The sequence below is a fragment of the Pleuronectes platessa genome, chromosome 4, assembly GCF_947347685.1.
Source record: "Pleuronectes platessa chromosome 4, fPlePla1.1, whole genome shotgun sequence".
Taxonomy (NCBI): Eukaryota; Metazoa; Chordata; class Actinopteri; order Pleuronectiformes; family Pleuronectidae; genus Pleuronectes; species Pleuronectes platessa.
Window position 1 is genome coordinate 18,775,831 of NC_070629.1, and position 22,786 is coordinate 18,798,616.

At 40.1% G+C, this 22,786-nt stretch overlaps 4 protein-coding genes across 5 annotated transcripts; 2 read left to right on the forward strand and 2 right to left on the reverse strand.

Moving 5' to 3' along the window:
- Positions 1 to 435: 435 nt before the first annotated feature.
- Positions 436 to 8,401, reverse strand: cfap251 (cilia and flagella associated protein 251). The gene is made up of 20 exons (XM_053419927.1): positions 7,260 to 8,401; positions 6,729 to 6,869; positions 6,479 to 6,588; positions 6,282 to 6,390; positions 5,618 to 5,698; positions 5,444 to 5,521; positions 5,317 to 5,358; positions 4,940 to 5,205; positions 4,679 to 4,855; positions 4,348 to 4,598; positions 3,682 to 3,833; positions 3,354 to 3,530; positions 3,085 to 3,269; positions 2,880 to 2,994; positions 2,471 to 2,634; positions 2,281 to 2,371; positions 1,593 to 1,736; positions 1,270 to 1,498; positions 1,017 to 1,100; positions 436 to 746 (listed from the first exon to the last, which is right to left on the reverse strand). Exons 1-20 carry the CDS (start codon positions 7,485 to 7,487, stop codon positions 622 to 624), a joined length of 2,949 nt encoding a protein of 982 aa, XP_053275902.1. The 5' UTR covers positions 7,488 to 8,401; the 3' UTR covers positions 436 to 621.
- Positions 8,402 to 8,888: 487 nt separating this feature from the next.
- LOC128437721 (rab5 GDP/GTP exchange factor) lies at positions 8,889 to 14,716 on the forward strand. The gene is made up of 9 exons (XM_053419931.1): positions 8,889 to 9,238; positions 10,775 to 10,961; positions 11,249 to 11,376; positions 11,712 to 11,863; positions 11,949 to 12,018; positions 12,105 to 12,240; positions 12,322 to 12,416; positions 12,903 to 13,159; positions 13,621 to 14,716. The coding sequence occupies exons 2-9, from the start codon at positions 10,804 to 10,806 to the stop codon at positions 14,035 to 14,037; spliced, it is 1,413 nt and encodes a 470-aa protein (XP_053275906.1). The 5' UTR covers positions 8,889 to 9,238; positions 10,775 to 10,803; the 3' UTR covers positions 14,038 to 14,716.
- Positions 14,717 to 15,315: 599 nt separating this feature from the next.
- On the forward strand, positions 15,316 to 17,658 carry psmd9 (proteasome 26S subunit, non-ATPase 9). The gene is made up of 6 exons (XM_053420969.1): positions 15,316 to 15,493; positions 15,609 to 15,708; positions 16,409 to 16,602; positions 16,693 to 16,794; positions 17,063 to 17,151; positions 17,404 to 17,658. Exons 1-6 carry the CDS (start codon positions 15,368 to 15,370, stop codon positions 17,429 to 17,431), a joined length of 639 nt encoding a protein of 212 aa, XP_053276944.1. The 5' UTR covers positions 15,316 to 15,367; the 3' UTR covers positions 17,432 to 17,658.
- A 274-nt stretch (positions 17,659 to 17,932) lies between these two features.
- On the reverse strand, positions 17,933 to 21,939 carry gtf2h3 (general transcription factor IIH, polypeptide 3). Of its 2 annotated transcripts, none has more exons than XM_053420966.1 (14): positions 21,869 to 21,939; positions 21,665 to 21,698; positions 21,509 to 21,588; positions 21,281 to 21,429; positions 20,581 to 20,723; positions 20,386 to 20,448; positions 19,930 to 19,959; positions 19,809 to 19,837; positions 19,652 to 19,726; positions 19,512 to 19,565; positions 18,916 to 18,984; positions 18,678 to 18,813; positions 18,529 to 18,565; positions 17,933 to 18,376 (listed from the first exon to the last, which is right to left on the reverse strand). In XM_053420966.1, the coding sequence occupies exons 2-14, from the start codon at positions 21,672 to 21,674 to the stop codon at positions 18,307 to 18,309; spliced, it is 945 nt and encodes a 314-aa protein (XP_053276941.1). In that variant the 5' UTR covers positions 21,675 to 21,698; positions 21,869 to 21,939; the 3' UTR covers positions 17,933 to 18,306. The 2 variants fall into 2 exon arrangements, with proteins under 2 accessions (XP_053276941.1, XP_053276942.1); XM_053420967.1 differs by having other exon boundaries at positions 21,281 to 21,387; positions 21,869 to 21,937.
- Between the last annotated feature and the right edge of the window lie 847 nt (positions 21,940 to 22,786).

Sequence of the window (22,786 nt, forward strand, 5' to 3'; positions counted from 1 at the left end):
ATAGTTAAATACTTTATATTTACACATGGAGCTGGGTCTCTTTACGCAGGCCGCCACAGGTTCTCTGTCATGTTTAGAAGTGGAGGGTGAGGGGTATCCAGCTGCAATATGGAACTTCACCACTAGATGTCACTACATTCTACACACTGAACCTTTAAAAACTACTCAATGTGCAGTAAAATGTCCCCTGAAATATATGACTGGTATAAATTAAGAGACCAGTCCAGATGAGTCTGGTATTTACAAGTTGTTTTGTCTCTCTTTCTTAAAAAAATTTATAAAAATCTTTCAGTGACTTTGCTAAGATATAATTGATGGTGTTTGTATGGTGTTTTGTATGAACACATTTTACTGTAATAACCAATGGTGGGACAAGTGTTCCAATCCTTAACTTAAGCAGTAAAGCCAAAAACTCAATAAGTGTTAAAATTCTTACTTTAGTTTAACATTTTCCTTTATAATATTTCTTACAAAAACATCTGACTTAATATTGATATTTTATTCAAAATCAAACACATAAAAAGGCCAGAGTATGTATTAGGGCAAGAAAGGGAAGGGAAGAGTCTGAGGCTCGTCGTCAACACCACTTATTCTGAACGAGCAGATAGTTTGTTGCTTTCATCACTGTGAAGACGAGGATCTGCCACTCTCCTCTATTGGGGAAGAGAAGCCCAGGATGTGGCCTGTGAATGTCTCCAATGATATCTCTTCTGGAATTGCAAACTCCAAAGAATATTCTGAATTGCAACCTGGACACACAGACACACACACACACACACACACACACACACATACACGGTAAAGTGAAGATGTTTTTTTTGCTGTTGTTAATTATTAACTTTGGGACTGTGGGGGACTTTTGTCTTTTTAAATACCTTTAGATTTATGAATGTCAGAGTGTTCCACTGCTCCTTTTCCTCCCTTTTTTTCTTCTTCTTCTTCTTCTTCTTCTACTACTCCTTCTTCTTCTTCTTTTTCCTCTTCTTCTTCTTCTTCTTTTTCTTCTTCTTCTTCTCCTTCTTCTTCTTCATCTTCTTCTTCATTGACACCTAAAAGTGTAGTGAAACACTCTGCCACCTCATCCTCTGTCATGTGTTCTCCTGTCAAAGATAGTATCAGAATTAGGACTGTGTGGGACTTGAAGACGAAACACAAGCTTTGAACATAGAAACTGTAACAGAGGATGGATTCCTTATTCAGTCTCGTGTCAGTGGCACAGCTGAAAACAGAAAAACAAACCCTGTCCAGAGGGAGGAGCTTGCAGCGTACCTCGAGCCTGCAGAAATTCTAGCAGCTTATGTCTCTGCAGAACGGGCCGTCCTGTACTGTCCTGGTTACCAAGGACATGGAAATCTTGGATGAGCTGATGTCTATCAATGCCGAAGGCTGGCCGATGGTTGATATACAGTTTGATAAACTCCTCCAGGTCAATGTCAGTCACATATTTTCCTGTTTCTGCATACTTGCTGAACTTGACTTCATTTTGCAGGTCTTCTATCTGAGGGAAAATAAAACAGCATTCTGCAGGTCTGAGGTGTAAAACTGCATTTACGTGATGTTATCGTTGTCGGATTAATTTACATTGACTTTACCTCTTGCTCTGTAAGGTAATATGTCAATGCTCTCATCAGAGAAGGGACCTCACACAGGGGGATTTTGGTCGACACTTGACGTTGCTCCATTGAGTCAGTGCCTTGATGACGGACTTGGCAGAAATAGAAAAAGTCCTCCATATCCTACAAATGGAAAAACATAGAAAACTTAGAATCTAGGGTTAAGAAATTATCAGAAGTGACTGTTATACACTCATAACTCAATGAGAAGTTAAAATCACCTTTTCAGTCAACTTCATAGTTTTACACTTCCATGCCAATCCATAATATAATACTTCCACCAATCCACCCATCCATCAAAATTAAAAGAAATTGCGCATGACAACGTTGAACTTATCATTTCACCATCAAAACAAACTGATTTATAATAGTTGATGGAAGATTTATACAGGAGGTATTATACACAGGCACAACTGATCTGTCACTGTGTCGAGAAAACGTGCTCCATCAGCACTGGTTACTGATCTGTACAAGGCAATACAATGAGAAAAAACCACAGGGCAAACATTCCTCAGAAAATAAGAATCTTTTTAACGTTGTGTAAATCAACATGTAAAATAAATATATTTTATAACTTGATGACAATATTTATCAGGGAATAGGACACATGCTTCTTATTTCACATATTACTCATCAGTTTAGAGAACAAGGTAAACGTTTGACTCACCCTGTAGAACTTGCCGTCTCTCCCTCCTTCTAGAAGGGTATAAAAAGGATCCATGTCCTTTCCTCCCAATGAGGCTGCTGCTTCCAAAGCACTGCATCACAACAAGAGAGAGGTCCTGTTTTAATGAAACGTGATTACACTGCTCATGCATCTCCTCTGGTTACCGTGCTTGGTATGTTTTATTGCTTACTTTAAGCTTATCTCCCATGACATTACAGTGCAGTCGGATCCGCCTGCAGTGAAGACAAATCGGCCTTCGTAGGAGCAGGCAAAAGAAGACACCCCTGTCGAGTGGCAGATCACAGCATTGGACTTGTAGGGGTTCCCGTCAACAGGCAAAATCTGGAGACCCACCTGGAGAACAGATATCACACTTAGGGATATTATCAGCTGTGTGAGTTACCAGGGTTTCCAAAACATTATCAAAATGATTAGTTTGACATAAACAATGACTTGCCTGTGTCGATAAGATAAAATAAAAGCCTAAGCTTATTTTAGACTGAGACCCATGTTGATTTTTAAATAAATGGTGTATGATAATTAATATAAAACAGAATAAAGAGAGTGATAAATTATTACTAACAAATTCTAGCCCTTACCTTGTCCTCTGTGATGTAAGCCAGGTAATATGAGTTTGTCTCAGATTCTTTCGACTTGGGAAGAACCATTGTTTTCTTAATGGGAGAGTCGTATGTTGGGCCAAGGAGAGTTTGTCTGTTTTTGTAGAACACAACATTTCCCATTAAATGCCAGTGACAACAGTTAGATAAGGACAATCTTATCATTACAGTTTATTTGACAGACCTGCACATCCTGCTCGTGCTGTTGAAAAGCTTAATCTTGTACTGGTCTGAGGCAATGAGAAGGAACTGCTCTGCCGTCAACGGAGGATACCAAGTCATGCACTTTGGCACAGCACTTTGCTCGACGCGCTCAGAGCTTAAAATGAGGAGATGGTTCACTTCAGAGTTTTCCAAGTCGTACTCCACCTATTGTTCAGTTCCACAAAAGCACAGAGAATAGAGAACAGCACTACGAAGCACAAAGCTAGTTCACCATCACATCAGACTCACCAGGCGACGGTCCATCCCCAGAGATAGCAGTCTCGGTTGGGTGCTGTCCAGGTGAATCCCAAAAAGAAGGTCTATGATGGGCTTGTAGTGGGAGCGGTATCTGCCCAGGTACATCCAACGAGGTGAAGTACCTTCTCTAGCCTGCAGGCGGAACACTGTCACTGTTTTTCCAGCATCCTAACAGTGAACAAGAACATAAAACCTTATAAAAAGTTAATTTTCTTTTTTACATATTTGCTATCCATAATTATAATTTCAAATATATTTTCTACAAAATATGCCGTTACTACACTCAGCTTTATTACACTCGATAATATAAAGAACTCACTGCAGTGGCAAGATACTTTGAGTCTGAGGAGAAAGTGATGTGAAGGATGCCATCTTTAGCAAAATGGAAACATTCCTGGGGATCACTTTTCAAAGTGCTGGAGTTCAGTATGTGAACTGCGCCGCTGCCAAATCCAACTGCCAGGTAGGATCCTGTTCAGTGAAAAAGAAGGGGACACATTGCATTTTTGCAGAATGTAATGAAAAAAATTGTAACTTCAAGCAGCAGCATGGAAACACGGGTTATATTTAACGTGAGTTTGTTACTTGTTCTGCTAAGGAAGTTATGTTGATTGCTTGATACTGGATGTAATATCATGTAACTTGGTGGAAGGATGTGGTCCAGGTCAGGAACAACCCATTAAATGTTGGTACAGCTCCCGATCAGGGGGCAGATTCAGGATTCCCCCCCCCACACACTTTCTTTAACAATGTGAGACGGGGCTACTTTTTAGCATTTTCATGATTTTTCAGAGAATAATTAATTGATCTTCACTGATAAAATCTGGCATATTTAGGGGACTGATATTTATGAGCGTGTGAGATTTTGTGATCTAGTGAATTTAATGTGGACTCAAGAGGGGATCGTTGGTCCCTGGAGAGGGAATGCTCTCTGTGTTCTAGTGACATTCCAGTTGCAAATCCATTGATTAAGCATATGACTCACCTTGAGGATCAAAAGTGACACACAGAATCTCCTTCTCTGTCGCAAAGACCCTTCTGCAGATGATCACTTTGTTGTTGTAATCCCACACTCTTAAAATACCCATGTGGTTTCCCATCGCAACAGCTGGCTGTTTGGGGTGACAGGCTACTGCATATACAGGGTCACAGTCCTCACTCAGCAGAATCTGTTGGATGCTTTTCTGTGAATTCACATGTACTACTCTGGAGCTGACTGTGGACACCACAAAGTTCCTGCAGAAAGGAAAACAGTCAGCTTGGGTATAACCCCTAAAACAGTAGAGTGTAAAAACATATATTTGTTTTTCTGATACCTGAAAATGTAGGGTTTGGCCTCCAGAGTGCAGGCCTTCAAAAAACCCTCTGTGCACTCTTTGGAAAAGGAAATGGACACAATAGTATCCAGGTTGAATTCGTCGTACCACATGACGAGCTGGAATTCGTCATTATAAAACTTGATATCGCCTTGAGTGTCACCGGTTACTATACAGCTGTGATATGAAATGCAAAGAGACCAAGTTAATACAAGCAACAATCAAAAGGTAGCATCATTGAGTCTTTCGGTTTCTGGCTACCTGTCAGTTATGGCGAGAACAGTGATCGGATCTTTCTGAAGACTGATGACCTTGATTCGGTCTCGAGGGACTGTCTGGTTTTCATTCATGTCTTTCATCACGTCCCAGACCACAAGCCCCCCAGCTGCAGTGGCAGCCAGGACCTGAGGCTTCCGACAGTGGAACACACACCTATTCGGAAACCTGGCAGCCTTGTTGACAGTTTGAGAAAGGTCAGCAGGAGACGGATGTGATACAGAAGCATCCCTTCCACCGCCGGCACAGAGCTGCAGAAGTGACAAGATGAAACTGTAAAATATCTCTCAAAAAAGGTCACTGAAAAACTATATATAACGACTCATTAACATCTTCTGTGTAAAATTGATATTTATTTTTACCTTCTTAAAATTCAGGGCAACGTATTGCAGATCTCCCTGAGCCTGAAAAAAGAGCAGATGATTAATAAAATACATCTTTCACAGGCGTATCTTGTAGATTTCAACATAAAGAAACATCTGGACTTACCCTGCTGTAAAGTAGCACCTGGCTGTCACTGTTGGTGAGCAGCTGATTGCTATCGTTTTGGTTGAAAAGGACGTGCTCCTGAAAAACCATCCAACATTTAACATTTGATCTTCAGAATGGCTTCTCCATTAAGTTATCATCCATTTAACGTTAGAAGAAGGCCAAACGACTCACTTGATAACCGTACTTAGGATTGATTTCAGTAAAGCATAAAGGCTTTTCCTTTTGATTCGTCCAATCCCAAACACACAAACACTGTGAAAAGATCGTCAGAGGGTTAACAGTTTATAAACAGATGTAGAATTTATTCAATAACATTTCATGTTTCATACTGTCGAATCCAACAAGAAACAATAATAATCTAAGCTGTTTTTGTGCAGTTCTGAGATGTCGACCATTTAATAGAAGATTACATACTATCATTCTTTAAATTTTTTACGCAAAGTGCTATTAAGCTTCGAAAATGCGTAATGAATTCATGACATAGCATTTGAATGAGATTTGTGAGTGTTTGGTTCTAATATGTCATCAACAGGGGCGCTGCAACAGGATGGGGAGAGCAGGAAATCGCTGGGGCCCCCAACAATTGCAGAATACGTTAGTTACATTACACAGCAACAACAATTTAATGAGAAGCTCCTTAAATGATTTGTTTGGCTATGTACAGGAGAACTGCAATGACACCCCGGTCAGAAAGCCCCCCGACAAGACCTCATCTTTTCTACCAAAAGCCCACAGAGTCTCTTGAGACCCTCCTGGTCATCAACATGGACCGCAAAGGATTTTCTTTTGAAATGTTTGATTGCATCTGTCCATTCAAACCTGCCATCATACTCACTTGAACATCTTCAGCCCCGAGGGTTACCAGATGTTTTGTGTCCTTTGAAAACGCCATTGCAACGACACCACAATCAGGATGGCAGTCGAACAACGTCTGCACAGGAATTCTAAAAGAATGATCACACATGTGGTTACCACCAAGAGCAAAGGTAAAATACACAAATCTGCTGTAATGTAAGAATGATAAAGAGCTACCCAGAATAGGAGTCCCATATCATCACCAGGTTTTTCGTCCCCCGTTCTGTAGTTGCAACCCAGCGTCTGTCTTCGCTCACACACATGCATGAGATGGGGTTGCAGTGACCCTGAAAAGATTATTACAATTAGTATATAAACTGTTACTAACAACCTGCATGTTTTCATTCAACAAAATATATCATTATCTTCCAAGATATATTTCGGTGCTGCTTCTGGAGGAGTTGTCTCTGCTGGAGACTTGTTGTACCTGGAGTGTGTGCTGGGTCTTTGACGTGTGGTTGTAGATGATCCCGATGTGAGCTCCCGCGTAGAGAATCACCAACTGATCGTGGTCTTGTAAACTGAAGACGGGGAGTGCAGGAGTCATCCCAATCACCCATTCCAGTGACTGGATGGATAGAAAATAAGCCTTTATCATTGTTATCTTTCGGAAAACCTTTTTTTGAGGTGAACATTTTTCATGAAACTTCCTTGACGTAATATTTTAAAGGCTTTATATTCAGACTTAACTCCCATGGGCTGAACTCGACACACAGAACAATGCCAAAGCTTTAAACATATTTCTTTTCCCATAATTCATTTTTGCTATACAATTGTATGACTGCTCTGTTTTATATCTGTTTGCTGTGTTTTGTATATTTGTTTTGTACATCTGTCCTGATATGAAACCCTTTTTATCACACTGTCTCCCATTTGAACCAGCGCTCTGTGCAGAAGAGATGTTGTATCTCAAAAGGACCTTAAAGGTGGATAAATAAACAAATAAAAACATACTGACCAGTGCGTGTGTTCTGGTGTGAGATTTTGAGAAAAGTGTGTCAGTGGTTGCACTGTAGACTTGAGACTGCCGGGTCATCTCCGTCTCCTCTCCCCTGACCCCTGCACTCTCCTCAGCTTCATCACTGCTGCTCCTCTGCTTCTTCTCGTCTTCATCATAATCATCTCCATCCTGTGATTGTTTGTTCTTCTCTCCCCAGCTTGTGACGAGCTCCTCAGCATCTGACATGATGTCTGACCGCACCTCACGTTTTAAGACTTCCTGAATCTCTTCTTCTGTCAAGTTGAGGTCGCTAAATTGCTGCTAGTAACCGTTTATGTCGGTTAAGTCATTAAATTACGATATTTATCAAATGTCCCAAAGTCTTAATCTGAAATCACCTCTGTTCAGTTGTATAATTTGACTATTTCTAACGGCTAAAGATGAAAATGAAATTAAAACCCTTTACTTTTACCGTTTGGTCTAAATCTCACAATCTGAAACGTGAATGTGAAGCGTATCGTTGCCTAGATACAACCCAACGGAGAACGAGCCAGACCAAAACGCAGTTTCCGGTGATTACTTTCAAATTAAAAGCACCACTGAACCAAACAAAACTTCTCCTTCATGAAAGTTTTCATTTAAAAGTTTTACCTAAAATAAATTCCCGAGTGTTCATATGTTTATCACATAGAAAACACAAACATTTGGCTTTCAACACGACTTAGCTTTACTACGCAGAGTATTAAAATCATCATTATTGATTCAACCGAGGAGTTTATATGATAAAATCAATAATTATTTCTAGATTTTCGACTATAGTTCACCTTTTTTTTTTTACCAGAAATCTGCCATACTGTTATATCAGCATAAGCGACCCTTGGCGCATCTAATTATATGTTGCAGTTACTAAAAGTTACCAGTTGTTATCAAATCCCTTTATAACAAATGGTAAGGTACCTATTAGTATGTTTCAATGATTTTTTAAATGTTTGCAATCTGGGAATTGTCTTCATAAAAACACAACAATCTTCAGTATTAAAAAGCACACATGTTTTAAATATAGTCGGTGAATAAGAGGCAAGACACGAGTTCAGACAGTGGTATCTGTCAGCTCAGGTTGCTGTGACAGACGATGACATGCACTTAAAAGATGGCAGCCGACAAAGAACAGTATGTAGGACGTTACCATCGCGTCTAAAGCCATGTAAAAGACACTTTATTCAATATTTACAACATAATCCATATGCTCTGCGGAAAATTGATTTTGTATATGTAAAAAAAAAAATGACGGGTAAACCTGCTTTAAGTATAACATTTAAAAGTCTAACACAAACATTATTATATTGATTCATATAGTTGATACGGACATTTGTTAAAATATGCCAATTAATAGATATAAATAGAATATAAAAAATCACTATCAAACCACAATGGTGTGGCTACACAAGATGGCCACTAGAGCGCAATGTTTACAGGGTGAAGGTACACTACCAAAATAAGAGTCAAATAAAGGTCTTGAATGAGCAGAAAGCGGGACACTCGCTGTGATCACTGGATGTGATGTGTTACCCAGTCTATGTGTGTTACGTGTAAAGAAAGAGGTAATGGAACATCGTTTATAAGATATCGTTTTTAAAGTCCGGAGTCAGTTCTTCCAGTCGCGATACTTTTAATTTGAAAAGTCGTTACCGTGTGGAAACGTCGCTGCTGGTGACTTGAACCAAACCTTCACGCTGTTCCTGTCGCTCCGGTCTGAAAAGTCTACGTCACCTTTTCTCCTAAGCTTTCTAAGCCGCTCAACTTTTATATTGAGTTTTCCTCCTCGACCTCAGTTTGACAGCTGTTGTAACTCTCGTGTCTGGTTCGCGGAGGTTCGGGGGAGTAACTGCGTTGTTCGGAACATCACGAGGAGTTTTTTGACGGTGACGACGCTGTGAAGCGAGGGAAACGTGTTTTCAGAAGAGGAGGAAGCTGATGATGGTTTCACCGGCTGACGGGTGAGCTGTTTTTTTTTTAATGGACGTGATCGTGTCTTCGTGAGTTTGTCGCTGTTGTAGCTGGAGCCGCTAGCTGTCGTTAGCGGCTGGCTCTTATCTCCAATCCCCTCAGCTGACAGTCAGCTGGGCTCCGACACAACACACACACACAAACCGAGAGAACTTCTCTATTAAACAATAGTTTTTCATTTGACTCGAGGCTCAACAGAAATGTTCCAGCAAAAATGTCCTAATGGACGTTAAAAGCTGTTAAGCAGCTTCATGAAAGATTAAGGGGAAGGAGTGTGAAGTTTCCTTTAAAGAAACATTAACAATGTCTAAATTATTTGAGTGAAAATTAGCACAAAAAGTATTAATATACAAATAATAATTATATTTTCCAGATGTTTTTAATTAATGTTTACTCAAGCTGTAGTAGAATACGTAAATATGTCAAAGTGAACGATTTTTACATCTACAATAAATCAAGATATTTTTTTTAGTCAAGTGTGTTGTTTTGCTAGTCATAATAATATCATAATCACAATCCTTAGTCGGGCTTGATATTTAAACCAGTATGTTAAAGAAAAAGGAAGAGAAAGAAAACCAAAACGCAAAGCTGTCAAAGTATCATAATGGCAGCCATCCTGTTTATCAACCCCCGTGCTACATAGCTTGGCAGATATGTTCAGTTTCATATATTCAAGGAATAGTTTCCACATTTTGAAGAAGTAAGCAGTGTCAGAGTGAATCAGTCATGTGAGGGCCCAAAGGAAATGCTGCTTTATTATCCTGTTCCATCAAGTGAGTGTATGAGCTCGACAGGAAGTCGAATCAAATCAGTTTAACCAAAAAAGCTTTTCCTGTTCTGAATGGAAACTGGAAGTGTTTTTTGCGACCTACTTTTATTGACGCTGACATGGCACCTGATAACATGCAATGAGGTGTTTTGGATTTAATACAGTTGCTGCGTTATCAGGTAAACAGAGCTAAATCTAATACAGTCTAATACACCATTCCTACAGTAAAGCCTCCATTATAATGTTCAGTTTAAATGTTTAAGTTGTTTGAGAGGTGTTGTGTTAGACTTCATTAGTTCAAGCCAAGTGTACCTATTAAACTGACAAATCACTGTGGGGTTTATATAAGGAGAAGAAAAGCATCCAATGTGTCTCTGGTGTTGTGCAATAACAGCAGTGACCCAGAAGATGGACAGATAAACAAACATATTCAATAATTAACAGCTTTATCTGGCAACTGAGAGATCATTCAGAGAAGGCAGAAGGACAGACAACAAACAAATAATATATATAGCAATCATGAGGTTAGGCATTGAAAATCAGTCTGCTTGGGTTTTAATGCTTTATTGCATTATTGAGTGTCCTTGTCCGATGTAAACATGCCTGAGGTTATGTGCCAAATATAGCAGAGCCAGGCCTTGAACACTGAGCTTTTGAGATTTACTCCAACTGCTCAAAGGAATTATATTAGACCTACATATATGGTATGTATAGTTACGTGGAATTTTTGATAAATGGAAATATTATAATCCAACAGGTGGGAGTAGCATAAGTGAGCGCTCCGCAATGTGGACTGACAAGCAAAGAGGAATCAGAGTTTCTAAGGAGGAGCTGCTCTGTAAGAGTGCCTGTGGGTATTATGGAAACCCTGCATGGCAAGGCCTCTGCTCCAAGTGCTGGAGAGACAGAGCCCGTCCAGCTGGAGCCCAGAGACAAGACACGAGGTAAAACAACCACAGACCTCGACGTAATGGTGTCAGTGCGAAGACGGACTCTTATCACAGCATGTAAAAAAGCAACACATGATGATGGGGTACACATATCAATTAAATTAGTCAACGAGAAAATGAAAGTACAATAACTGTATAATGCGTTAATTGGAGTTAGTACTTTTGGCACCAACTGGATATGTAATGGCTACTATTAAAGAATATAAAACATTGCTGATATATATGAACAGATACATCTGTGATTCTTTGTTAATACAACGGTCTTCCTTTATTCCTTGTAGGCCGAGAAATGATGGCCTTCCTCTCACCTTCTCCAAATTCGAGGAGAAGAAGAGCATCGAGAAAGGCCATCGGATTAACACGATGAGGAGACTCTTCTGGGGAAGCCCATCGCCTCCAAAACGTCAAGGTACACGTGACTCTGGAAATGAACATGCTAGAAAACCTCTGGGACTTCTTTTACTCACGTTGCACTTATGTACCGACAGCAAAACAAGTCAAAAAGCTGTTGTGTCCCTTCATTATCTGATGGACAGCGAGGCTCCATGTGCATCCTGTATATGTGGGTCGTGTAGCATCTTCATTACTGTATGTTCCCAAAGCAAAACCAACCTGTAGGTAATGCTGTAAAAAATGAACCAAGATATCTCCGCTCTCCATTCTGCACCACTCGGAGTACCGTATTTCCGTTTAAAAACATTTCATTTATTTATCTGGAGTCCCATCCCCTCTTCCTTCCTCCAGAGTCTTCTGAAAGTCAAACAAATGCATTAAAAGCATACCAGAGCCTTGAGCCTGGGGACTTCACCGGCTTCCTAAAAATCCTACGGAGCCCTTCCTCCCAGCGCTTGCAGTCCCGATGCACAGCTTTTCTCAACACAGTGGAGGCTTACCATGTAATTATCTGTTTAAAAGATTAACATTACACTTCTTTTGAAATATCCGAGCTTTTATGATCACAGCTTCTCATCATCTTCACAGGATCTGCCGGTACAGAAACAGTCGGACCTCGTGCAGGATTTCTTCCAGTCGTTTGCAGAATATTTTGACAGTCAGTACATTTCGGTTCACACTTTTTTGGGGCTGTTGATTCTGAAAAGAATCTGAAATCTGAGTGTTTACTTTTTTTGCTTTCAGGTCTTCCTGAGGCTCAGGTCACTCAGATAATGGAGCACGTAGAGAAGCTTATAATGACACGGTTGCACAAATGGGTTTTCTGTCATGACAGTTGTGATGATGAACAGAAGGACCTGGCTCTCCAGAGGAGAATACGGTAACTCTTATATTCAAGTCAGTTCTATTCTAGCAAAACATATGTGATGACTGTTTGACACCTAATGTCTTTACTCTGCAGCTCCTTGAACTGGGTTACGCCGCAGATGCTGAGTGTTCCTTTTCCTGATAAACAGACTGCGGTTACAAGCGACCCCTTTCTGCCTGCTATAACAGGTGATACACAGAGTCAGTGCTGGAGGGAACTGTTTAAGGTCATATTAGTTTTCTGTTGGGGAGTTAGGTGAGAAGATTGGTAGTACTTCTTTTTTTAAACCTTATTTTTATTGAAGAGAAACACAAACATTCCTTGACAACATCACAAATTATATATGACAGCGCTAAAGACAAGAAGAACCATTTGGGGCCCAGAAAGTTGAGTAATACTGATTAGTGAAAAATAATAAATAAATAAACAGATGGGTACTACTTTTATGTCTGCTTGTTAAATATAAGTCTAAGTAACTCACTGTAAAACGATGCATTGTCATTGTTACTAAGTAGTGAGCTTTAGAAGAGCTGGTAGGCAGAGTTTGTGGGTTTGACACAGCTAGGCTGTTTCCCCAAACCCATGTCTTTGTGTTTACCTGTGAGAGAAAGTTTCACATATGCTGCAAACATTTTTAAATGGTCTAATATGCTGTTTTTGACATTTTTCAATAGCCATAATTGAAATGGATGCCAAACGAGCGCCACAGGACAAACTAGCCTGTGTGTGCAGATGCAGTCAGCATGTCTTCGAGGCACTCTCCAACTCAAGCAGTGAACCTGCTAATGCAGATGACTTCCTTTCAGGACTGATTTATGTGGTGTTGAAGGCCAACCCACCCCGGCTACACTCTAACATGCAATACGTGATTCGGTTTGGTCTCCCTCACAGTCTGATGGCAGGAGAGAGTGGCTACTACTTCACAAATCTGGTAAGTAGACGGCAAACTTACCCATCATACACCACATCAGTCTGTGTATCATGGGCTACATCCATGAAACTAAAATCATCTCAAGTGTTTTGACTCGGGAAGTAATCTCTGTCCATACTAACATACCTGAACACGCTTACCACATTACCATTCAACTACACTGGGCGTGTGTGCTTGTGTGAAGTGGAAGCGGATTGTCTACCCTGCAAGAGTTGCTTAAGATGGGCTCGGACTACAGGAATTTCGGGCGGGTTTAACCGCGGTGCCACCCTGATAATTGACTTACTGGAACCAATGAGAGAGACGAGTCAAGTGTGAATGAATGGAAGTGAATGTGGATGACTGTCTGATCATTTCCAACATCTCAGCAGTGTTTCTGTAAATATTGCAACACTGATGCATTTAAAACAAAAATGTTTAGATGTGGAGCTAATTGGGTGATCACACGCTCTCTGTTTCAGTCTTGCGCTGTGGCCTTCATTGATAAGCTGGATGGACCGGCACTAAACCTCAGTCCAGAGGAGTTCGAAAGCTACATGCTGAATCGGCGTGCTCCTCCTGGAGGAATCAAAAGGCAGCAGACTACCAGTGACACAAACCACCTCCTGGAGGAGCTACAAGGCCGACAGGAGAAGCTGCACCAGGGGATGGATTCTCTTAGTGTTCAGCTTCAGAACTGGGTTCAAGCAGTTCATTCCCAACTGGATGAGGCAACAGCACAGTTTGCTTTGGTACAGAAGGAGGTAACAGCTCAGGCTGCGCTCTCAGACGTTTTGTCATCCACATCTTACAGTGCGCCGCCTCAAGGGGATGACAAAGACCAGTCGGTGCTGGTGCTTGCTGATCTACATGCAGGTCCAAAAGATACCGACTGTTAGCAACAATAACAAAATAACCTAATCTGACACCTGACTCTTTTTTCATCATCAGCATTAACCTATTATGTAGGATATAAAACAAACATTTATATTCCAATGCCATGTTTGCACAGGTTTCGACTTTAGGGAGCTGGGATTTCTAAGCCAGATGAAGGAAAACTTTGTGAAGGAAATGTTTTGCAATAGGTATTACAGGTGGTAAAAAAATATTTGTATTTGTTTTGTGTTTGAGGATGAAGGCCATTAAATCACATTCCAGTTTGTAGCCAGAACTCAGGGTACAGCACTTAGGGATGTCCCCTAACACTTTAAGGGTTCTTATTTAACATTCACTATGTGCCTATATATAAAGAAAACTGCTGTGAAGTAAAAAATTCTCTACAGAAAAATGCTAGATGACAGTTGATGACCACTACAAGTCGGGAGGTGTCTTTTAATAAACCATGTTTCTCATAGCTGTGTAACTTTTCAATGTGATACATTCACTGTCTGTTCATAAATGAAAAGAATGTGATATAAAAACAATGTGTAACACATCCCACCAGATGTATTAGTATGCAGGTTATGGTTGGTGGTTGTGTGTTGCTAACAACTGTTAAAAGGTGTGTGAAGAAATTTAAGAGTCTTATGGTATGATTAAATATTGTGTCTAATAATTAAATAAAGACTTGAAGGATGACTTTGTGTGTGTGGTAGGGTGGTCTTTGGGATTCACTGCTTTGCAAAGACGACCAGGAGTCAAATAGTAAAACGTTTGTATAGTAATCGTTAAATGCTCATTGCTTACAACTAATGAGCAAGTGTTCATGACTTTTTAGTATGTGAGTATTTTATCATTTGACGGTGCTTCCACTCAGGAATGTGTTGCATCCGCTGGAAGTGTGTTATGACAAGTTATGAAGCTAATCCTAATCCAATTTACATGTGATGAGGAAACTTGAGGCCTGGATAATGGGGATTTCAGTGAAGGATGGGGTATAGATGTTAATACAAAAATTCTAAGTAGGTATTTGAATTTGAAAAAAAACTTAAAACCATATGATAGATACACTATTTATCCCATAACCAGTGTATTTTTTTTATATATCTTTGAATATCTCTTTAAGCAGCAATAGCTGAAGTCAAATTGAAGTCAGTCGTTGCACAAGTGCTAAATACTCCTAAATACTTTTTAGGGCCCGAGAACTGGGAGTTGGAGGCAGATCTTCAACCGCCTCCACTTTTTTAATACACCAGTTGAGGGCGGCAAAGTATTAAAACTGCTATTAAGAAGAAGAAGAAGCCGCTCGCTCTTGTACCCGGACGTCGCGTCACCAGAAGTAGCGCAGCCATGAAGATGACAGTGGAAGTCCCTTCTGGAAACTCTGAAACAACAATGGACGATGTGAAAAGCCTCATGAAGAAGAAAGACGACATCGAGGAGCAGATAAAAGCGTATTATGACGTGCTGGAAGACGTAAGTCCGCTTTGCAGAGCAACTCAACGTAGCAACAGAGCTAACCCGAGGCTAGCTGAGGCAGTGGTTAGCTAAACCCTGTGTTGTTGTTCTTCTCTTCGCTGTGTGTTCACAGCAAGGTGTCGGAGTTGAAGGGCCCCTGGTCGACGAGGAGGGCTTCCCCCGGGCAGATGTGAATGTTTACCAGATCAGAACAGCAAGACACAGCATCTCGTGTAAGCTGCTGCTTGTTTGTAGTTGTTTCCAGTGTTTTCTGTGGCTGCAGGTGACAACTGGGTTTCCCATGGAGCAGCACAGCCCACCTGCCAACACAATCATAATAATAACAATACTATGAAAGTGTGACGATCGTTAAGAAGATGGAGGCGTGTTTATCTGTGAACATCACGTTGTTATCGTACAGTGTTTAGTTATGAACATGGACTGTATACAAAGATGGACGAAAGACCAGCTCCCCCAAAGGTTAGATCGAAGCATGTTTATCATCACCTGGTTGATGGCTGCAGTATAGGTCATAAATCAAGCCTCCTCCATGTTAGTGGATGGAATATGGACCAAACTGAAAATTAAAGTACACCTCAAATACTCTTTTACGGACGCAGCAGCCGCAATATAAACTTAACACAGACACCAGAACAACACTCAGCACAAATGGGGACAACACACCCATGACTTTTTATTATCTTATTTCATTTTGACCAACCAAAACCCAAAGATTATCAGATCATCACTTTTACCTGATTAATGACTGAAACCAGTTATTGACTCTCAAGAGTACTTTTAATCTTTTGTCGAGCGATGAATACCCTGAATATTGCAGCGCTGCTTTTTTAAAATTCTCTTGTTTATAAACAAACTTCTTCATGATTTCTTTTTGAGCTGCTGAAATGTTACAGGTAATGCCTTTACTTCCAGGCCTACAGAATGATCACAAGTCCATCATGGCAGACATCGAGGAAGCCCTGCACAAGCTGCATGCTCGAGAGAAAGCCAAGCGGGTCCATGATGAGGTGGAGGCCCAGGGGGAGGCGATGGATCAGCAGGTCACGCTGCCTCCTCCATTCGCACTTGTGGATGCTGTGACTCATGGCTCACCTGCCTCTGGAGCTGTGAGTAATGTGATGTACACTTGTTTGTAGATAAACCATAAAAGTAACTGATCTGTTCCTGTGATTGAACTAATTGTTTCGTTTCCAAAGGGGCTCAGAGTTGGTGATGAAGTCATCGAGTTTGGTTCAGTGAACACAGGGAACTTTCAGAACCTCCAGAATATTGCTGCTGTGGTACAGCACAGTGAAGGGGTAAGCTGCAGAAGTCATCCATGGATTTTGTTGTTCATTATAGAATTTTTATAATGCATATTTATAAACCAGATTTTTGTCCTATAATGATGTATGTAACGCTTAAATTTAACAGTTTTGCATCAGAATTATCACATCTTTTTGTAATTGTGTGATAAGTACTTTTTTAAATATTTGCCAGCCTTATGTAGTACTGGCCTTGACTTGTCATATCTTGCTGAACACTTTTTGAAGAGAGTGTAAACTGCAATGTCATTTCCATCTACAGAAACCATTACGTGTCTCAGTGATCCGGGATGAACAGAAAGTTCAGATGAGCCTGACTCCACAGCGATGGTCTGGCAGAGGTCTGCTGGGGTGAGTGTTGCAGACGTTATCACAGTCACATGCTTGGACTGGCACAGATGAAGAGTCTAGTAGAGCAGCTGTGTTTATACGATTTTGAAAACAGTGAGCACACATGATCGAAGAGGCTGAAAAGCTTCCAGTGAAACCAACATGTTTCTCTTTGTGCACATGTTGTACGTTGACATATAGTGATACTGGTCAAACCTATAAGTATTAAGCGGTTCACGTCAGTCACAATCTTTTCTTGTTCTTTTTTTTCAGATGCAACATTGTTCCAATCCGTCGGTGATCACTGTGACGATGTGAAACTCTTCCCACCACCTGTTACCACTTGATGGTTTCAAATGTTATTTGTAAATACTAAAGAATTTTTCCATCTGCTTCAGTTTTCAACTTAATTATAACTTGAAACCATTTGCTTTACACAAGGACAGATTAGGATAAATCAAAAAAATAAGTGTTTCTTGGCTTCTGTTTGAGAATCAGCATCCTGAATAAATATAAACCTGAAAATACCTTAGAAGCTCTCCTGTCTTTAATGACAGTTTATTTTCAACTCTTAGTAAAGATATGACACGTCTGATGTTCTACAAGAACAACAAATCAGAGAATCTTGTTCAAATGAATTATTTCCAAAATGTCCAGTAATCTCCTTTCACCTGTTTGAACAATGAACACCGTCAGATACTTCCACCTCAACAGATTATAATTGATCTGAAAAGGGCCAAAGAATGTGAGGAGCTATTTGTATGGACTGCATGATCATGGTAAAAAGAACTGCAACAAAACATGGAAGAATACACTTGTTTTATTTAAAAAGAAAACTAACATCACAAAAAGGCCCAATGTCACTTTTTTCCAAAGCATTAACTCAGTAAACTTGTAGACTGAGTGAACAGTTTGTGCATGTTATAGCCGTCATTATAAATAACAATCACAAAAGCAGAAAAAATGTTTCAGACTGAACTGTGTGCCAAATATGCAATGATCAAATATTGGCATCCCTGTATGAGTACTAACAGTTGATTGGGGTCAAGTTAACATGTTCAATATGTTTGTGTTGCTTCAAAGACATTTCTAGGGCTTCATTGATGCTTGTAACATATCTAATAGTACAATCTGAGTATAAAAACAGAAATGAACTCAGGGAAATCCCACCAAAAATCATGACAGAGGCTTGAGTTTTTTCTTTTTGGGCTTCACCATCTGTGGAAGATGAATTTTGAAGGCAGTCCTACAAGAAAAGTATTTAAAAATCATATTAATGCACACAAATACAGGTTTGAAACCACATTGCATGATGCCCAGTGTATACAAATTCTATCCAGAGGAAATGATTTGTATTAAAGATTTAAAGGTGGTGTAAATTAAAAAAACAAGACTTACTCGCAGGTTGTACAGATGGGGCTGAAGTTGCAGAATACTTAAAAATAAGACAAGAGAAAACATCACCACAAAATCAAATGCTAACTGCAGCTTTTAGAGAAATGATCAAGTTTGTGGTCACACGTTCGTTTCTCGTGGATTGAACTTACTTGATAGACAAACAGAGCACACATAACCAATCTCGATGAGATTGCGATGACAGAAACACGCAGCTCTGTAGTCCACGTGAACGCGCGGCGGCAGGACCAGCTGGGAACGCTGCTCCGAGTCGGGGAGGAACACCCACTAAGAAAACACCGTCAACAACACAATAAGGGATTTGTTTTCACATTTAAAAAAGACAAACTGTTCTCACTGAATTGTATAAAAACACGACTGTGTACTCACTAAAAGATACTGGGCCATGGCAACTTTCTGTGGTATCCTGAGATACAATCCACCTGTTATATCACAAGCCTGAAAAGAGCGGGAACAGCTGAAGGTAAAATAAACGGTACTTTGTACAGATTAGAACAGATAGAACTGGTCAAAAGTGTCACATCATGATCACACCCCTGGTTTTCCTTTATAGGGAAGCACTGGTCCTGAAACAGACTCAAAGAGCTGGATCGTACATCTATGATCATAGAACAACTATCAACTATCATCTATTTTTTTTTCTATCTACTTGAGTGTGTGTATGTTTTGCTAAGAGGAGAGCTAACATAGAAGGATAGGACCTAAATCAACGGGTCAGCAGTTTGTTGGTAGTTCCCTTTTGCTTTGCCAACAATGATCCCGGTGTCCTGCACACAGTAAGCTGTACAACTTATTGATTTAACGTTGGGATCAGATCTGTCCTTCCCAGTGTCAGCTGATAACTAAAGGTATCATCACTGAAAAGCTTGGATTGGTGCATCTAGTAGTTTACTCTTGTCTGGTTCAGCGATGGGACAGTATGTGGTGTTGTGCTTTAAGATTGCAGTGCGGCTGTAAAAATGTACCTGCTGAAGGAGACCTGAGTCTGAGTCCAATACACAGGCATCGATCAAGATGTTCTGTTTGAGAAAACAAAAATAAAGCCACGTAAAAATAAGTGACACATGTATACCTATGAAATAACAAAGGCGAGATCCACATTTACCTGCTTTTGTGCAGCAAAAATCACATTCATGAAGTTCATGTACTGGAGGGCACAGTCCTCAGCTGCTTTGATCACCTGGAAAGTCAAATGAGCCGAGAAGCTGTGTTCAGTGAGGTGAACAAAAGACTCATGTTTCATTAGACTATTAGAGGCTTACCAGTATTCTTGATTTGATATCCTGCCCAGCTAATAAAAAGAAAAAATGAATTTCAGTGTGTTGAACGGAAACATATCTAATGAAGATCAATATTAGGTTGATATGTAAATATAATTATTACCTTCCAGCTCCTTGGACACCCTGTGAATATCTGAATATTCAAAATGTTAAAAGGAAAATTGGTAAACAGCTTTGCGTCTCACAACCTAAAGACAAAAATGCTGCTGTTTTTTCTAACTTGACAAGCAAAGTGATCTTCAAGCAGGGAAGAATCTGCCTTTTTTTAAAACAACTCTTCCTCCGACACATTCAGTATGAGCACATTTCAAATACAACCAGCGCAGCACACTTCTCAGCAACAATAGATCATAGACTTTACTATAAAAGACAGAAAAGAAACCAATTCATTGAGACCATTATATATATACCATTATAATTGATACCATCGTTATATTCCTACAATCGTAAAAAGAAAAATTGCTATTGCGTAAAGCCGTAGTCAACAGTATTTATTTTGTCCTAACGTTCATCCTTCAGATGAAAACTTAAATCTGAAGAGGTTTCCTTGAAAGGATACAGCAGAGAGCTTTGGCAAGAGATCCAGCCAACATAGTGTCCGTTGAATTCCCCTGCACTTCAGCTGCAATCACACAAAGCGCCTCATGAGACTTCACGGATCGGCAGCAGCTCACAGTGCCAGTGAACATCTCACAAAGAAGAGAATAGTACATTATGTTTGCAGCAAAAACATTTATTAAGTTACAATACTTACTTTTTGACATAACATTCTTGATCTCTTCAGCGATGAGGTTGTTGGCAACTGCAAGCAGTTCATATTTTCCATCCCCGCTGGAGGGGGCCTCCTCCCCACAGTTGTCCTCGCCTCTCCAGCTCTTACAGGGATACAGGAAGTGACTGAAATAAAGCAAGTGGGGCCGTTGAGCTTGTGAGCAGCATTAAAGCAAAACATTAAATTTAGGAGGACAGCTTACACTACATTCCTGGAAACTGGTAGTGGAGGAAGTCATATTCAAAACTATAAGTTAAAGTACCATACAGCCATTTGAATGTACACTATTAGAAGCAAAAGTAGGAAGGAGAGAAGAAGAAAACTAAAAAGCAAAACACTGCAAGTTCATCCCTGGGTTGTTTTTATCTGCATATGTTTGTTTGTTACCAGGATTAAGCAGCAACGACTAAAAGGATTACCATGAAACTTAGAGGGAAGGCTGCAGTAAGGGTCATGGAAGAACACTTTCAAGATCCTGTTTTTTCCACTTTCTTTTATATAGTGAAATGCAGCACCTTTAAACATTTTGGTTGATTTCTCACAAGATAATTCTTGGATATTTATGAAAAAAACTCAGTGAACTGATACTTTTTGAGTGTGTGCAGATCCAGAACTTGAATCTAGTGAATTTAAAAGTGGTTTGATACGGGTATCGCTTCTTCTCCTCCAGTGTAAAAGTTACCTGTCTTGACAGTGGCTTGCGATGACAGCCAGCTTGTTGGCCCTGGTCATGGCCAAGTGTGAGTTCCCCATCACCATGACTGCGTCCAAACACTTGGACAAGGTGAACTGCGCGGAGACAAGAGGAGGACAGGGGCTGTTGTTCCTGCACTTTAACAAAACACCCACCCACACACTTACTTGTATGTGATTTACAGTAACACACAAGCTAACAGCTAACGGTATTTACCTGCGGCTCTCGTTGAGCTTGCTGGCCCCACCATATCGGATTCACGTCCACGACGATGACCAGCAGACTGGCTTCCTCCTCTAAGGACACATGTGCATCTTAGCCGAGAAGCTCACTGACACTTTAAAATGCACAACACAAGACACACAACTTTACCTGAAGCCATCACAGCAGGATGTTAAGTCTGGAACTGAGGGAGAACAACAAAGTAATACACCGCCGCTGTCCAGGAGATTTATCTTGTGTTGGCCTTCATCTTTGATTTGGAGATTTACACGTTATACCTTTAAATTCCGACATTATATGATCAACTTCATCACTGAACACACACTCAGTTTAGCTTGAAAATATTTTCCACACCTGCAGGAACTCTCTAGTATACTTCCGCTATTGTCTTCTTCTGCTTCTTCTTTTTTGTTTTGTTGCTTATGTCAAACAACGTTGTTTAGCAATACCGCCACCAACTGGTAAGGAGTGTGGACCAGGATTACTCCACATTGTGTAAATAAATTAATAGGTCTGGGGGGGATAATACATTTTAAAAACCAATGCATCAAATCATCTCCATCATGTTAGGTCTTTGGACATATTGAAACTGATATAGTAAAAGCTTATTTCCATAACATCATCATAAAACATCACGAACAGGATAAAACTAACATAGCCCCTTCCCCGCACCAATGATACATCCGCAAAATATTCTCCTAGTGTAATAAAAAATAGAAATGTATTGTGCCATATACAAGCAATTATGTATAGTTACCTGAATATACACGGTGACTGAAACATCTGTTTGGTTGTACAGGGCCTTGAAAGTTAAGGAATGTTTTATAATATAAAATATATCATCTTTATTTCTAAATACACAGTATTAAAATGCTTGATTGTAATATACATCTATGCATATTATTTTTCAAAATCAAAGAATTGTTAAAACACAGTTTGTAATTTACCAAGGCCTAAAGCAACATCTTCAAGTTGTTTGTTTTGTCACCAGCTACAAACCCAAAGGTTTTCAACTAAGAATGACATGTGAGGGGGGCGCCCTTAGCTCGGTTGGTAGGGCGTCCCCCCCATGGGCCTCGGCCAGCAGCAGACCCGGGTTCGATTCCAGCCCGCGGTCGTTCTCTGCATGTCACTCCCCTCTCTGCCCCATTTCAACTCTGTCTCTAAAACTATCAATAAAAGCATAAAATGCCAAAAAATAATCTTTAAAAAAAAGAATGACATGTGAGAGTGAAAAGCAGGAAATCCTCACGTTAGATAAGATGGAACCAA

Bases quoted from the DNA above. Each gene is read 5' to 3' on its own strand.
- cfap251 (XM_053419927.1), bottom strand. From the start codon at position 7,487: ATGTCAGATGCTGAGGAGCTCGTCACAAGCTGGGGAGAGAAGAACAAA. The intron at 1,499-1,592 runs GTAAAGTCAATG...ATTTTCCCTCAG, and splicing joins ATTACCTTACAGAGCAAGAG to ATAGAAGACCTGCAAAATGA. The intron at 1,101-1,269 runs GTACGCTGCAAG...TATCTTTGACAG, and splicing joins AGAATTTCTGCAGGCTCGAG to GAGAACACATGACAGAGGAT.
- LOC128437721 (XM_053419931.1), top strand. From the start codon at position 10,804: ATGTGGACTGACAAGCAAAGAGGAATCAGAGTTTCTAAGGAGGAGCTG. The intron at 12,019-12,104 runs GTCAGTACATTT...TTTTGCTTTCAG, and splicing joins GTTTGCAGAATATTTTGACA to GTCTTCCTGAGGCTCAGGTC. The intron at 13,160-13,620 runs GTAAGTAGACGG...TCTCTGTTTCAG, and splicing joins GCTACTACTTCACAAATCTG to TCTTGCGCTGTGGCCTTCAT.
- psmd9 (XM_053420969.1), top strand. From the start codon at position 15,368: ATGAAGATGACAGTGGAAGTCCCTTCTGGAAACTCTGAAACAACAATG. The intron at 15,494-15,608 runs GTAAGTCCGCTT...GTGTGTTCACAG, and splicing joins ATTATGACGTGCTGGAAGAC to CAAGGTGTCGGAGTTGAAGG. The intron at 17,152-17,403 runs GTGAGTGTTGCA...CTTTTTTTTCAG, and splicing joins TCTGGCAGAGGTCTGCTGGG to ATGCAACATTGTTCCAATCC.
- gtf2h3 (XM_053420966.1), bottom strand. The intron at 19,727-19,808 runs GTAAGCCTCTAA...TTGACTTTCCAG, and splicing joins ATATCAAATCAAGAATACTG to GTGATCAAAGCAGCTGAGGA. The intron at 18,985-19,511 runs GTACATTTTTAC...CGCTCTTTTCAG, and splicing joins ACTCAGGTCTCCTTCAGCAG to GCTTGTGATATAACAGGTGG.